Genomic DNA, 16,470 nt, shown 5'->3' with positions numbered 1-16,470 from the left:
GGAGCGTTACACACATGCAACACACACTCAGGGCTTCAGGGTCCAACCCTAGCAAAACACAAATGAATAAGCCCATCTTATTCACTGGATGCAAGAAAGTAGGTAAATAGAACAATTTGAACAAATTCATGTTGGCTGCTTCTCGGTATACAGAAGAGATACTTTTTAAAGTATTTTTTCCCTCAAAAATGGATTTTACTGAAATTTGCACATAAAGCTTAGGCAGACATTTAATAAACTTAATATCATCCTCTTTGATTTTTTTTCTTTTATTTACCTTCTCTAATTTTGCCTGCCCGATTTAAATTAAATAAAAACAGAGCCATCAGGGAGATTTGTCATTGTAAAGAAGCAAAATCAAATATAAAGTATTACAAGTAGGAATTATAAAATATAGTGAGTGTTCTCATGTTACAAACCTTTCCATCTTTACTACTTCTAATATTATAATCCCAATATTTCAGTATTGCCAGTCTCTCCTGCCTTTTAACACTGCATTTTTAAACCTCAAAAGCTAAGTATGGAACACTTCCAACCCACTTAATTAGCCTCATTATCACCAGTCCTACAGTTGACAGGTACCTTGTTTTCTTTTTTGTTATAAATAATGTGTTTTCTATTTCCACTTCAGTTCCACATCTGACGCCTTATCCACGAAATCTCACGATACTATATATTTTTGTCTGTCTAAGATGCCACTGGACTTGTTTTTTAAAGTTAGACTAACACTGCTACCCCTCTGAGAATATTTCAGCATATTCTCACAATGTTTGTGCCAGTTGTGGCAAACCTCTGGCCATGCCCTGTGGATCTCGCACTACTGGCAGATAGTATTAACCTCAGAGGCTCGCTGTGGCCCTCCACATAGATGCTTTCTCTTTATAAGAGGAAGGGACCGCAGCTTACTGAGCCATGCTCATCACAGGCTAGTTCATGATTTCAGATTGAAAACCCCTCTACTGCCCTGGTCTCTCCTTTTTCAGGGCAGTCTCTGTGTTGGTATGGGGGAGATTTAGAGGAAATCTGGACCTGCCCGCTGCTCTTGGTTCCGGCCCAGGGACCCTAAAGCAGCAGCAACAGAGAGAGTGGTTTTGCTTCCAATCTGGGAGCTTTTTCCCTGGGCCACTTCCCCAAACAATCCCTCCAAGTGCTTTCCCTCTGGTACTTGCTACACAGTCCTCAGCTCACAGACCTACAACTCTACTGTACTGCACTTCCTCCTTCTGGTCTGTCACTCTCTTGGTCTCTTCCCCCCACCCCCTCTTCTCCATTACCTTGGGGGCAGGTGAGGGGGTGGATCTTTTAAAGCAGCCTCAGAGGCTTGAATTGGCTACAGGTGTTTAAGAAGCTTTCTCCTTCAGGCAAGTCATTAACTAGCTCCAGATGTCTGCCTGCCTTCATTTCATGGCAGAAGTCTCTGGTCTACACTGCAAAGTTTTTGCACAAAAACCCGTGGAGTATCTACACCTCAAATGCACTTTTGTGCAAGTAAATCAACAGTAAAACAGCAGAAGGGGGAGGGCTTTTTCCAGGGTTGGTAAACTTCCTTTTATGAGGCATAACTCCCTTTTTGCATTACAGCTATTGTGCAAAAAGGCAAGTGTGGACACTATGGGGGAAAAAGCTCAGGTGCTCTGATTGTCATTCACAGAATGGCCATCAGAGCTTTCTTGCACAAGAACATCCATGCAGTGTGGATGCTCTCTTGCGCAAAGCACATCACTTTTGTGATGTGCTTTGTGGTGTGGACATGCTCTTGCTCAAGAAGTTTTTGTGCAAAAAGTCTTGCGCAAGAAGCCTTTTGCGCAAGTAGCATGTAATGTAGACATAGCCTGGGAGTTTATTCAGGGAAGAGAAAGCTATTTACCCAACGTCCTGTATACCTCCCCTCCATTAGAGTGTAGCAGCCTGCTGGTTTGGGACTGTCACACAATATTAAAGTCTCAGGAAAATTAGAGTTAAGGCAGAAACTTTGTAATTCAGCCAGTTGCTAGGAACATGTTATATCTCCAATGAGTTGATGTGTAAAATTTGTTTTAATTCTCAGACACAGGGCATTAGTAATTAAGAATGAAACTTTTCTGCAACTGCACAACAGTGAATACATTTGGATCTTTAAAATGTGCACATTTTAATGGGGTGGGGGGGCGGCTGGTTGGGATGGGGAAAAGGAACATACTTGAAGTGTTGAAGAAGCCATAGCATAGTTATAGCAGGACCTCACTAATTTGGATGAACTTCTGAATTTTGCCACTCACAAGTAAACATGATTTAAAAAAAATACAACTCAGGGTATTTTGACCACTGTATCTGAGTTATAAATTAATTCTGCACTTTAAGTTGTCTGGGGAATTTACAGCGGTACTTTGCTATTTTTTCCTCAAAAGTCCCTTTAACTAAATATTGTAACTGTGGGCTGGTCTACACTATGAGGGAGATTGTTGTAAGGCCTTGTCTAGATCTAGTAAGAGACCAGGGAGGTCTAGTAAGGACCCTCTAAATCAACTGCTGATGGTGCCCATGTCGACTCCGGTACTCTACGGGGCCATGAGAAATAATGAGAGGCAATGGGAGTGTTTCTGCTATCAGCCTCCCACAATGGGAACTCCATGGAAATTTTACTTTAGATATGTCGACTCCAGCTACCCTATTCTTGTAGCTGGAATTGCATATCTTAATTTGACTTTCTCATTAAGTGTAGACCTGGCCTAAGTTAAGCAAATTCAGCTACATGAATAATGTAGCTGAAGTTAACTTACTTAGATCTACTTACTGTTGTGTCTTCACTATGGAATTTTGACAGGAGATGCTCTCCCGTTGACTTCACTTGCATTTCTCATTCTGGTGGAGTCCGATTGAGTACCTGAGTTGACATCCAAGTGATCAGCAGTCAGCGTGTTGGGTCTTTGCTCCACCTGCTAAATTGATCACTGTCCTGTTGATCTTATTGGTAGTGGAGTTACACACTGAGTAAAAGAAGGATTAACTCACTTTTAAAAAAAATTTCTCTTATTTCCTCTTCCCCTCACAATATACCAGTATCCAGCAATCACTCACTGTTTTGGTCCCACGTGTATGGCCATTCTTGCATCATACTATATCATCTGTTCGAAAAGCAGCGCTGGAAACTTTATTTACGCTGTTATCTACCCAAGACCAGGTGAGAACTAATGATTATGGTGTAAATGGTAAGTAGTACAATACAGAAGTGGTTTGTGGACAACTTTTAGAAGTTATGTGGAAAATCATTTGTGGCCTACTTCTGCTCAGGGTAGAAGTAGGTGCCACTTCAGTAGCAAGCACCTAAACTTGTGTGTGTTATAAACTATGTTGTATCTTGCAATTTTTTTTCTCACCTCTTCAGAGTTCTTCAGCCTGGCTAACTCCAATTCTGCAAGATATGTTGAGGCACATTTTTCAGTTTTGTATTTTAGAAAGCAGCCAAGATATTCTGGATCTTATTCACAAGGTATTCATGTAGCTTATGACTACGCTTTCTCTTGTTTGTTAGTCTGATTTTTATATACCACACTTTATCAGACACATGACCTTCAGTCCACATAAGTACATGGTGTTATACTGATATACATTGATTTCACAATGATCCTAGTGAAACTGTTCCTAGATCTTGGGCATCATTTTAATCAAATGTTTGCATAGATACCCTGATACACATTTGAGTATACTAGAAATATGTATTTTTTCCTTTCTCAAGGTGTGGCTGGAACTGTTAAACAAAGCATCAGTACAATACGTGGTGGCAGCAGCTTGTCCATGGATGGGAGCCTGGCTCTGCTTAATGATGCAGCCTTCCCACTTGCCTATTGATTTAAATATGTTGCTAGAAGTAAAAGCCAGATCAAAGGTAAAAAAAAAGATTTTAAAACCTTTGTGGGAAATCCAGGAAATCAGTGATCACTGTGGTGCTGTAGCAAAACTGTGACTGGTCTATGAAGAAAGGAAGAAGAGTGCTATTGCCTCCACAAGACTGTCCTATAGGTGGATCTATGAACCCTTACAGCAGCCTATGGAGTAGTCCCACTATTTGGGTATGTGGTCATTCAAGGAAAATATCCCTACAGGGGCTTCACATACAGCAGCGCAGTCCTTCGTCTCCCTGATGTGAGCCTAAATAGCACAACTTGGCCCTGTATAAGAACTTTAAAAATAATTTATTTTTGTAAACTTTGACTCTAATGCTATGGATATAGCATGATTTTTTTTTCATTTTCTTTATATAAATATTTTGTCAAGTTCCAGTATAAATGTATGTAATACACTTATTGTGCAATTCATAGAAGCTGTTTAACTACAGAGTAATTTTAAAGGTTAAATGCCACAGAGCCTGTCTGACAGGTAGTCCAATTCTCGTATGATAAATGCTTCTTAGAGCTAGTCTATACCTGAAACTAAGGTTGACTTAATCATATCACTCAGAGCTGTGAAAAATATTGTGGCCAGGACACTGTAGTTAGGTCAACCTCTAGTGTAGTTGTGGTTAGGTTGATGGAAAGAGTCTTCCATTGACCTAGCTACTACATCTCAAAGAGCTGATGTTACATCCGCTTACAACTGTTGTATTCAGCATCAACAGAAATACCCCTTCCGGTGATTGTAGACAACATCAACAGAAATACTCCTTCTGGTGATGGTAGCCTGTGTATCTATGCAACTGTGCTACAGTGCTGTAGCTGTGCTGCTGCAGTGTAACCTTAGCCTTACCCTTAATATCTGTGGATGGATCAGACTGTACAGTGTGCTCCTTGTAAACCCTCTATTACTAGTTTTATAAGCTTCTGGATACTTATGTCAATGTGTTTTTCATACCTGATCTGTAGTACCTACATGTACCATTTCTCCAACTTCTGTTTTGCAGAACTGAGGCAGCTTTCTCGGGATTACTTTACTCATGAAAAACTGTTACATGTATTTTCTCTTATCCACTTGTTCAGGCCTCAGATTCAAATTGGAGTTCTAGTACCATACTGGCTGAGAGAAGCTGGTTAATATTCAAACCAGTCCACACACTTAGCTGTGCAGGGCCTCATAGTCCTAACCAGAATTTAAGCACTTTCAGAAGTCTCTGTCAAAGTGATTCAAAAGAGATCCTGGATTAATGTATAATCAAATCTGGTGTGGATATTTGTTATATTATTGCATAGAACACTTTTAGTTTTAATATGGGAATGTGAATTTATAATTTTTTAATTTGAAATATAGAACATTGTGGAAAGCAAAACAGAGAAGACTTCTTAGTTTTGTCATCTTTTGCATTTATATTATAGGAAAAAACAGGTGGCAAGCTGCGTCAAAGTCAAACCCAGAACAAAGAAGTGATACAAGAGTATATTGCTGGTGCAGAGAGCGTTACAGAAGATCCAGGAACCAGGGACTATGTTGTTATGCGAGCCCGGGTGATGGCAGCAAAGTCAGTTTGTGGAAAATACAAAAAAAAAAAAAAAAAGAACAATACATAACTTTTTTTTTTAAGATTAAAATATTTTAATAACTGAAAGCACAATTTTCACATGGCAGTTTTTGCTAAAATTAACTTTAGCTGAGCCATTTAACTTTTGTCTTTAAAGTATGAACTGAGGAATGAGTATAACATAATGCTTTCTCTTCTTTGGTCAAGGTTGTTAGGAGCACTTTGCTGCTGTATTTGTGATCCAAGTGTAAATACCGTTCCTCAAGAAATAAAGCCAGCTGAATCACTAGCTCAGCTACTGCTTTTCCATTTGAATTCGAAATCTGCTTTGCAAAGGATTAGTGTTGCGATAGTAATCTGTGAGTGGGCTGCCTTGCAAAAGGTAGGATGCTTTATACAGAAAAAAATAGTTTATTAAATTAATTAAAACAGCTTCTGTTACAGTCTGAAATAGAAGTACAACAGAAAAGATAAAACTGCAGTTATACCATTAAATCCTAATGAAGCAATGGCACGGAAGCATTCTGAATTTTAAAGATGGCTAAAAGACAACTGTGTAGCTTAGTGAATGTGTTAATAATTCTTGTACTAATATTAACTCTAGATGGTTACTTTACTGTCTTTTTAATATTCTGTACAATTTATCCTTCTGTTGTGATTTTTGTTCTTCTTTGGCAAGTTATCCTCATGTAAAATCAGATGTTAAACCTATTTGTGAAAACTCTTCCATTGAAAGCGTATGGATTCTTAATTTTCATAAAGTATTGGACTCATTAGCTGTTTTCATGGTACACTGCATTTTCAGTGTGCTCCTTTTTTGGCTTGAAGTTTTATGTTAAAAGCTTTACTTTTTGTTCAAGAGCATGTTTTCATGGTACACTGCATTTTCAGTGTGCTCCTTTTTTGGCTTGAAGTTTTATGTTAAAAGCTTTACTTTTTGTTCAAGAGCATGTAAGTGTATGCCTACACTACAGGACAAAGTCAAGTTAAGATACACCACTTCAGCTACATTAATTGCATAGCTGAAGTCAAAATAGCTTAATTCAGCTGTTTAAACATCAGGAAGCTGAAGGAAGAATACTCTTCCTTTGACTTCCTTTACTGCTTGTGAAATGAGAGTTACAGGAGTCAGAGTATAAATAATTTCAAAATAATGACTTGCTGTGTAGCCGTACACTTTGTTGTTTTGGAATAATGTTAGTAGTTCTGAAATAACGCTGCTATGTAGACATGCCATAATTTATTAGCAGAGTTCAGTTTTGTTCCTTAATCTTAATTGAACAAAATAGCCTATATGAACACTTGAAGATATGAACTGGTTGACTTCTTTGTTTTAGGAATGTAAAGCTGTGGCCCTTTCTGTGCAGCCTCGCTTACTTGGAGTCCTTTCTGAGCACCTCTATTATGATGAAATTGCTGTTCCTTTTACACGAATGCAGAATGAATGTAAACAACTCATTTCATCACTAGCTGATGCACACCTTGACATTGGGAACAGAGTAAACCACAGTGTATTTACGATAGATCAAGCTAATGAATTGGTGAGTAAATCTGAATGAAAAATAAGAGTAGAAGCTACCTCTTCAATGTACTGTATAATAATGTTAAATAATTGCAATAGTTCTAAGAAATCCATACATATATTATGCTTTTATTGGTCACTTTCTCTGCATAAGGTAAGAAACAGATGTTCATTTAGTGCGCACAGAAGGTAATGAACTGAAAGATTAGTGGCATGATATATTTTTCAATGGAAGAATATCTTACACAATTATAGAAGCAGCATTTTAAACCCGCCTGTTGGATTCACTATCAAAATTCTTTTATGTCAACATAGAACACTTATGCAGTCAAAAGTTATTGAGGCTGATGGGAAATATGCAAATCAGGTTTCCCTAGGAAGAGTAATTCAAGTAATTTGCATATGTTCATTCCACTTGAGGTGTATGCACCCAATGCAACAAAGGCAGGTTTTTTTTCCTTAGCAGAACCAGTCGGGTGAAATATGTGCTGTCTGCATGTTAGTAAAAAAGAAGTTGCTCCAGACTCTTAACAATTCCTTCTTACTGTCCAAGTCAGCACTGATTTCCTGTTCTCTTGTGCCGAGAGAGAATCGCAGACCACATTCCTTGAAGGAGTCCTGCTCTTCTAGAAGGTTAAGGTCCCTGTGACTGTTTACCAGTGAACAATATAAAGGATGCAGCAAAATAGAGCTTCCATTGGGAAGAGCTGCTACCCAATACAGATTACTTCTCATCAACAATCCTTGAGGCAGACTTCGTACCTCAGTACCAACCTCTTCAATGCAAAATATACCTTCATTCTGATGACAATGAGAGCAGTCCAGCAACATGGTACCTACTCTGTATCTGAGCTGGATTTTCCAGTAATACAATAGGCAAACTAGCAAGTGTACTGCTTGATCTCAGGCTTAATCGACAAATTTGCAGTCTCCTATAGTATGAGCCCCAGATACCATGGAAGACTATCCATTGCTTCCTTAGCCATAGAACTCCAGGGTAAACTCAGCATTCTATCCAAGGTACCAGCATCTATGTTGATATCCACTGTACCCTGCACTGCTTGGTTCTGTGACTCCATTGTCAAGCATCTCTGGTTCTCTGAAGTTCCTTGCTCCCAGTATAGAAGGCAATACTCACCTTTGTTGTAAGGGTTTTTTTTCCTAGCTCCTCTGGGATTTTGTGAAATGGCCTGGAGACTTGGCTCCTTGAGGCAGTCATGTTTGAGGTCGTATGCCCTACTAATCGGCTCATTAGAGTCCTGGTAAGTCTCTTCTTCCATCAGATTCTTCCTGCGTCCTCCTTCGTCTAGATAGTTTCCATGGAAGAGACACATGTTATCCTTGCTGCCAATGTCAGTATTGCAAAGAACCTCAAGACCAGCCTCCGATGTAAGCACTTCAGCCCACCTCAATATAAAGAGACTCCGTTGCAACCTCCTTTGTGCTCCTCCTCCCCATTGAGGTTGTGGCATCTGGGAACTCTTAGACTGTTCAGCATAATTATTAGGCATATCAAAAGTTTTCAATGAAATTAGCTGCCTCTTTGATGTTCAGGGTTGATGTAGTTCATGGCAAATGCCATCCTGTGCTTCTTGTAGGACCAAGAGAAGGTACAGTGCCCCTTCTCAGAGCAATGAACACTTTTACCTCTACCGTTCCCCTTTCCTTAATTGTCTCAGCAGTGAATGAAAGAGCATGTCAGGGATGGCCACCTACCTGAAAGGGCAAAGACATGAAGAAATTACCTTCTTTGGGGGGGAAGGAAGTAGAAAAATCTATTCCATAATTGGCTTATAAGCTTGTATCTGGCCAGAGAGGCTTGCTAGTTAGAATACAATTTCTTCCTTTGGGACAACATACTGAAGTTGGCAGATAGATAGTTACCAGAGGATGCTAGGAAAGATTGTTCAGAGGATCACGAGTAGTGTCTCAGTCTAAATATTGTGTCTCAGTCTAAATATTGTAAGATTCATTTTTCAAACTGTGGAGGTGCCTCGTGTAGAGCTATTGGCATGTTCTGTTGAGAGGAGTAGAAAACTCTTTTTGTTCCAGAGCAGGTCACACTCAAGGATCTCTCTTACCCGTGCTTTTCTCTTTTCTTAGAAAGATACTTTATGCCTACTCTTCCATTTCATTCCTTCCATGAGTTTTGCTTAACCAGGATTATACTTACACAATCCTTCTACCATTGGGGTGGCCTTACCAGCATTGGCTCTCCAGTCTCCTGAGACCTTCTGACTAGAGGTCTTTTTGACGCATCCTCAGAAACAGACTTGATCTGACATAACTACTGTTTTCTTGCATATTCCAACCTGACTGCTCTCTATCTTGCGGCCTGGTTTTTCCATGGCTAATACTTCAGGAGGTGGAGTGTTTTGGGGAATGTTTTGCAACATTCCTTGAATAGCAGAAAGGTAAGCATTAGATAAGGTTACCTGTCCAAGTGGAAACAATTTCCTTATAGTTACAGCAGAAGAGTGATTTGTCTTTCCTGGTCTAACATGTTTTGGACAACTTTCTCCTTCTGAAAAAAGACTTATCAATTTAGTTCAATCAGGGTTCTCTGCACATTCATCTCTGCTTTACACGCTCCTGTTGCAGGCCACACAGTGTATTCTAAACCAATGTCAGTTAGATTTATAAAAGGTCTGAACTTTTCCCCAATGTCATGGATCGCATTTCTCTTTGGAACTAAAATGTGATGGTGGCTCATTAAGCATGCAAATAAGGCACGGCAATAATCACTGCTTTGCCTCATTTGCATATTTTCGTGTTCAAGAGAGGGCAGTCTAGATGTAGCCAATGAGAAGCAAAAAAAAAGTAGGACTGGAGAAAATGAGAGAAGTGTAAAAGTTGTGTGTCAGTTTAAAAAAAAAAAAAAAAAGAGGAGATATTAAGTACTTATTCTACAGAGAGCTTCCATCAGAATATAAAATATACACCATGTCAAAATACATTTGATGTGTAGTGGGAATCCCAGTTTATAGGTATCAGCTAGTACTTCTAAAAGTGAGGAGAAAAAGAAAAAAGCAAGGAAAAAAATGGGGAAGAGACTGACATTTTAAGCAAAATGCCCACAGCCTTCATTGTGGACAGAATTTCACTGTTTAAGTTGGTGGGATCCCTTGTGTGTCTTTAACACTGTATTGCTTTCCTTGTTCACAAACCCCACCTCCTCTTGTATCAGAAATCTGGCTGTGGTAAAACAAATTTATGGTTAACTCTTATTTTCTTTTCTTTAGGTTACTACTGTTTTCAGTGAAGTTACATCAGCTTTTAATTTAAATCCTATAATTTTACAACAGTTGGACAGCAAACGACAACAAGTCCAAATTACTGTTACAGAAACAAACCAAGAATGGCAAGTGTTACAGCTACGAGTCCACACTTTTGCTGCATGTGCTGTTGTGAACTTGCAACGACTTCCAGAAAAACTAAATCCTGTCATAAAACCTTTAATGGAAACTGTCAAAAAGGAAGAGAATACACTGGTGCAAAACTATGCAGCTTTATGTGTGGCTAAGTTACTTCAACAGTGTACATCAAGATCTCCATGTCCCAACTCAAAGATCATAAAAAATCTCTGCAGCTCTCTTTGTGTGGACTCACATCTTACTCCCTTAGCAGCATGTCCTGCGCAACCTCAGAGCAGTCATGAAAACTCTAAAGGTATATTGCCTAAGTCTGCATCGGTTTTGGGAAAAAATTGGGTAAATGTAACACTTGCCTACTATCTGAGAGAGTTTGTCTGTTCAAGAATTCCTCCTAAATGCTAAGTGTTAGGACCACCAAATTTGGTATACAGATTCCTCTTATCATAACTTAAAGAAAGGTCAGAGTTCGACTGTGCCTGGAATGAGGTTGCTTCTCACAAAACCATACAGGGAAAGACAAAATCACCAAAGAGTTGAAAAGGGCTAGCTGGGGACACTTCTCACCCCTCTGGCACCTTTTAGGGTTGCTCCTCTTCCTCAGGGAGTGAGGGGAAAATGTAGTTTGTTGCATTCCTAGCTTTGGGGAGCCCAGGTAGGGATGTAAAATAATAGTCAACTATCTGATAGGCAGAAACTTATTGGATAGTCGTCTAGTGATGGGACTAGTCACTCCTGCACCCTCCCCTTGCTGCCTCTATCAGAGAGAGAGGTAGCAAGGGGTGGGAGAACAGGAGCCAGTGCTGGGGGGAACCGGCTTAAGAGCCGGTTCCACCCCCAGCACCATCTCCATGGGAGGGAGGGCAGGAGAGGTAGAGGCACAGTGGGAAACAGTGCAATTCTGCTTTTGAAAAGTACAGGAGCCCCTCTGGGAATCTGGTACATTTCAAAAGGAAGACCCACAGGGAGTGTGGGGCCACTGGGTACTCCCCTGCTGGCCCTGCGCTCACTGCGGGGCTTCTGCTTTTGACCTGTAGCAAGAGCCCAGCAGGTCTCTTGCTACAATTCAGAGGCGGAGACACCCTTATAGACTAATTGAATAGTCAATGGAAATCTAAATTTAACATCCCTAAGCATGGGGTCAGACAAACCTGGACTTTTCTTAGCAGGGGGACATTCACACCTTCCCAAGCTATGCCCTCTGGGGTTGCAACTGCCATAGGGAGGTGCTTCTCACCTGGCCTAAGCTGCTGCAGTCAGAGGGGGCTGGGGTAGCTTTCTCTCCTGCATTCTGAACCCCTCATCCCCAGCCCCTTCAAAGTGCAATGATTTAAATGAAGCAGGTAAATTTCCATATTTTAGCCAAAACAACAAAACAAAAATTGGGTTAAAAGATCCAAGCAATGGCAGGTAAATCTTCTAATACTTTATATACAGTAGACATATACATGAGTGTTCTTACTTGTTAGACTGATTTTAATATATATCTTAACTTTTTGCTTACTACTAATTTTTCAGACACCTTTTACAGTTTTGTGTACATTTATGTCTTTGAATTTAGTTATCTAGCGTAAGAATTTGTTTTAGTGAATTTTCTGGAAGCTTTTATGTGGAAGACTTCTTAAAACAAAACTCCACTCATGGGATGGTTTTTAAATTGAAATATTTAATGGAGCAGAAGTATGATGCATCTGGGAAAGAGTGGTGTGTTACTGTTCTGTTTGAATAATATTGTTGGCACAGTTTTACATGGAATAAATGTAATTTTGCTGTAGTTCTTCAGTTTAATGGTCAGACAATTGAAAATGAAATGGTCACAAATAAGTATAATGATGCTGTTAATGGAGGAAACCAGACCCTGCAAAAATAGTCTTGAAATTATTTGAGTTCCATTCTTGTGACTGACAAGCAAATCTCTGTTTGGGATAAACACAGTTTTTAAAATATTCTGTAGTGAGGCTTGACTAAAATTTTGTGTGTTTAGAATTGGAAATGTAAGATAACATGCTATATATACACAGTATACTCATAACTGATTAAACCTAAAACTGTGGCTAGCTGACCTTTTTAATACCTCTTCTGCTACTTGAAAGGTAGCTTTATAAAAGTAAGGCTAGTTAACCACATCTGTATTAATCCTTCCTTTAGATATTTGAATACTTGTAGGATATTTTCCACCTTAAATTTAAAGGGTAAAATTCTGTAGACTCTACAAACACACAAAGTCTGGGGAGTGAGTGTTCATCACAATAATTTTGGTTTGACCCAAATTATTGTGATGCACACTCGCAAGAAATTTAGGCAAAGTAGTGAGTGTCTGTTTAATTTTACTATGAAGTACTTACCACTAGTGTTTTGTTTTTTCCTCTAGTGTAGCCTAATTTGGGAGCTGGGAGAGGCTTCTATTCCTGGCTCAATGACCCTCAGTGTGATGCGGTGCAAGTCAAATCACTGCTCTCTGATTGTCCATGTGATATTTACTTTTTCTTGGTAAAGCAAGATGAGACGCACAGGCAAGGAGTAGGTGATAGGTGTCAGCAGTAATAACTTCTGGTTATTTGTATTTTAAAGTAGGTTGTCAATTTATTCTGTAATAGGACCTAACTCTGAGAGAGACGGGATGCACCATACTGTTACCAAGTACAGAGGAATAATTACTCTATACAGGCATCAGAAAGCTGCTTTTGCCATCACAAGTAGAAGAGGTCCCACACCAAAGGCTCCAAAAGCCCAAATTGTAGACCTTCCCACAGGCAGTGGAAACATAACCACTGAACTTGATGAGGTAAATAAATTTTAGATCTTAATTGTTATTTATCATTGATTAATGAGACATGGTCTTCCTTAATGTAGCTAGATGTATTTCAGTCGATGGGTTTACACAAAGGATGGAACAAGGGTTTTTCTTAAAATCTGGATTCATGTTAATGTCTTCATTTTGTTAGCAGCATGAAAACTTGTGTTCAGTTACAGGAAGAATCAAATATCTGTAGTGACTTAAATAGTCTAGCAGCACCTTAAAGACTAACACAACAAGTAGATGGCATCATGAGCTTTAGTGGGTTCAACGCATTCTTCAGATGACTGGAGTATTAAAAGTCCAGATCCAAGAATAAATAAGCGAAGGCACGGGAATGGGGTGCGGAAAAAAGGGGGGGAAAATTGGATGGTTCAAGTTGCAAGAGACTGAGAACAATTTGCACCTCTATAAATACCTGTTGGTTGGTTGTCATTGGGATGAGGAAGTACGGTATGTCTAGACTACAGGCTTTTGTCGACAGCAGTTTTGTTGACAAAGCTTCTGTCAACAAAGAGCGTCTAGTCTACATCCAGTTCTGTCAACAAAGCAAGCCGCTTTGTCGATATGACATTGTAGACACAAAGGATAGTGTAGATGCACTAGTGCCTTGTGTTGACAGAACTCTGTCAACAAAAGGCATTATTCCTCATAGAATGAGGTTTACAGCCCTCGACAAAACCACTGAGTTCTGTTGAAGTTATGTCGACAGAACTTAGCAGCATTGTAGGCGCAGGTATAGTTTTGTCGACGAGTCCACTTTTGTTGACAAAACTCTGTAGTCTAGACGCACCCCGTGTGTGCAATCCAGCTGATATCTCTATTCATTCCTCCCTGATAGAAATAAAACTTGTAAATGAAGTTAAGTTCCAACTCTTTCCTGTGTATTTGGCTTGTGGAATTGGCCAGAAACAACACTGACTTCAAGATCCATTAATGATTGCCTGGGAGGGTTAAAGTGTTCTCCAACAGGTTTCTGAGAGTTGCTTTTTCGGATATCTGATTTGTGTCCATTAATTCTTTCCTGTAAGAGAGGGTTCCAACCTAATGACTTAACCAACCAAACAATGGGTACTTATAGAGGTGCAAATTGTTCTCATCAGCCTCTTGTAACTTGAACAATCCAATTAACTTTTTTTTTGTCTTCCCTCTCCCTCCCGCCTTCCTTTATTTGTTGTTGGATCTGGACTTTTAATATTTCAGTCATCTGAAGAATTGGGATGTACCCATGAAAGCTCATGATACTATCTACATGTTTTGTTAGTCATTAAGGTGCTGCTAGACTATTTGTTGTTTTTTAAAGTTTTTTTTTTTTCAGTTACAGACTAACTTGGCTACTTCTCTGAAGTTACTAAACTTAAACTCATTCTAAAGGAAAATAATTAGTCCTGAGTAAAACAGCTATTTGTATAAATGGTACGTGCAGAGTTAAATTCTTAGGTACTATATGAGAAAAGTGTACCCTCTCTGTGACCTCAGTCTTTTTAATCTCTCTTCATACAGGACCCATTCCAAACCCCTAATCATTTTTATTGCCCTTTTTCTGAATCTTTTCCAGTGCCAGTTATTGGTGTGGGGGGTGTGTGTGTGTGGTGGATTTTTTTTGTTTTAAGATGAGGCAACCACATCTGTACTCCGTATTCAAGATGTGGGCGTACCATGGATTTATATAGTGTCAATAAGATATTCTGTCGTCTTCTCTATCCCTCTTTTAATGATTCCTAACATTCTATTTGCTTTTTTGACTGCTGCTGCACATGGATAGTTCTCTAAAAACATCCATTCAGTCACTCCATGATCTCTCAAGTAGTTGTAGCTAAATTAGTGACCATCATTTTGTATGTCTCGTTGGGATTATTTTTTCCAGTGTGCATTACTTTACATTTATCAAGATTAAATTCCTTTGCCATTTTGTTACCCAGTCACTTAATTTTGTGAGGTCATTTGGAAGCTCTTCACAGTTAAAACCCAAGCAGACTATATTGAGCAGTTTAGTATCTGCAACTTTTGCCACTTCACTGTTTATCCATTTCTCCAGATCATTAATAATTGGTTGAATAAGACTTGCTCTGGGTGCTACGGGACCAAGCTGGCAGCACCCCAGCTGCTCTGCCCCAGGCATCCCCAAGTCAGCTGCTGCTGAAACTGACCAGTGGCTGACTACAGGAAGCCCCTGCCCCGGGCTTCCTGGAATCAGCTGCTGATCAGTTTCAGCAGCAGCTGACTTGGGGATGCCTGGGGTTCTTAAGTTGAATCTGTATGTAAGTCAGAACTGGTGTCCAGATTCAGCCGCTGTTGAAACTGATCAGTTTCAGCAGCGGCTGAATCTGGACACCAGTCCCGACTTACATACGGATTCAACTTAGGGACTGTAGGTTTGTTCTTATCTTGTATGTAACCCGGGGACTGCCTGTAGTTTTGCAATGTAGATATTGCCCAACTGTCCTTAAGCATCTATTGCCACCAAAGGTTCAGCAAGCTCAGATTGTGCTCTGGGGACTTGTTCACATGGGGAAGTTAATGAGCAGCAAGTCACTGTGAATTTAAAGTTAGTAGTTATTCTTCATGAACTCTTTGTTGGACTCACTTTTCATGTATTAACAGTGGTTTTATGTGGCTTTAGCTCCATATGTTTCTAAAAAATATTAAGCTTGTAACTGGATATGGCACTTATAGAGCACAGTAAGAGTTTCCACATGAGGAGTTCATGAGGAGTTCATGCAGAGTAGCTAGTATGCACCTGCTATTCCAGGCTTTCTCCCATGTAGACAAGCCCTGAGTCTTCTCATTGATGAACAGTAGGGCATAATATTGTGTATACAATTAATTTGTTTAAGCTTGAATGGCGGGGAGGAAATTCTTAGGTTTGTGTGTTAAAATCTGCAAACTGAACAAAAATAAAACTTTCTTGACTATAACAAGCTTTGCTTCATTTTCAGATTACTCTAATGTACTTATTCCTTGAACCATATTTTAATTCTAGGCTCAGAAGCCATTTATTGTACAGAGGAGAGGAGCTGAATTTGCCTTATCTACTATAGCTAAACATTTTGGTGCTGAAATGGTAATAGGATTGCCACATCTCTGGGATGCTATGGTTGGTCCACTAAGAAATAATATTAACCTGAACAGTTATGGTATGTACACTTCTTATTACGTTCTTGTTTTGTTGTAGAGTGTGTTATAGAATCTGAAACTGGGTGTCTGTTTTAAACAGATCGGAAGTCCTTATTGGAAAAGGGAGATATTCCTGCTCAGGAGTTAGTCAATTCTCTACAGGTGTTTGAAACAACAGCAGCTTCAATGGATGTTCAGCTTCACCCGCTGGTAATTAGCATACATACACCAAAGC

General features: G+C 39.5%; 1 protein-coding gene across 1 annotated transcript in view; it reads left to right on the top strand.

Annotated features, from left to right (window-relative positions):
• Positions 1–16,470, top strand: part of BTAF1 (B-TFIID TATA-box binding protein associated factor 1) — a 117,882-nt gene that overhangs the window by 38,465 nt on the left and 62,947 nt on the right. The window contains exons 14-23 of the mRNA XM_014581830.3: positions 3,040–3,160; positions 3,365–3,469; positions 3,716–3,865; positions 5,286–5,428; positions 5,636–5,810; positions 6,766–6,969; positions 10,193–10,619; positions 12,919–13,106; positions 16,102–16,255; positions 16,336–16,445. Of these exons, the coding sequence (XP_014437316.1) occupies positions 3,040–3,160; positions 3,365–3,469; positions 3,716–3,865; positions 5,286–5,428; positions 5,636–5,810; positions 6,766–6,969; positions 10,193–10,619; positions 12,919–13,106; positions 16,102–16,255; positions 16,336–16,445 (1,777 nt within the window). The remainder of the gene's footprint in view (positions 1–3,039; positions 3,161–3,364; positions 3,470–3,715; positions 3,866–5,285; positions 5,429–5,635; positions 5,811–6,765; positions 6,970–10,192; positions 10,620–12,918; positions 13,107–16,101; positions 16,256–16,335; positions 16,446–16,470) is intronic.

This window comes from Pelodiscus sinensis, chromosome 8 (assembly GCF_049634645.1).
Source record: "Pelodiscus sinensis isolate JC-2024 chromosome 8, ASM4963464v1, whole genome shotgun sequence".
Lineage (NCBI taxonomy): Eukaryota > Metazoa > Chordata > Testudines > Trionychidae > Pelodiscus > Pelodiscus sinensis.
The sequence above is the reverse complement of the archived record's forward strand: the minus strand, read 5'-3'. Positions and strand labels throughout refer to the sequence as shown.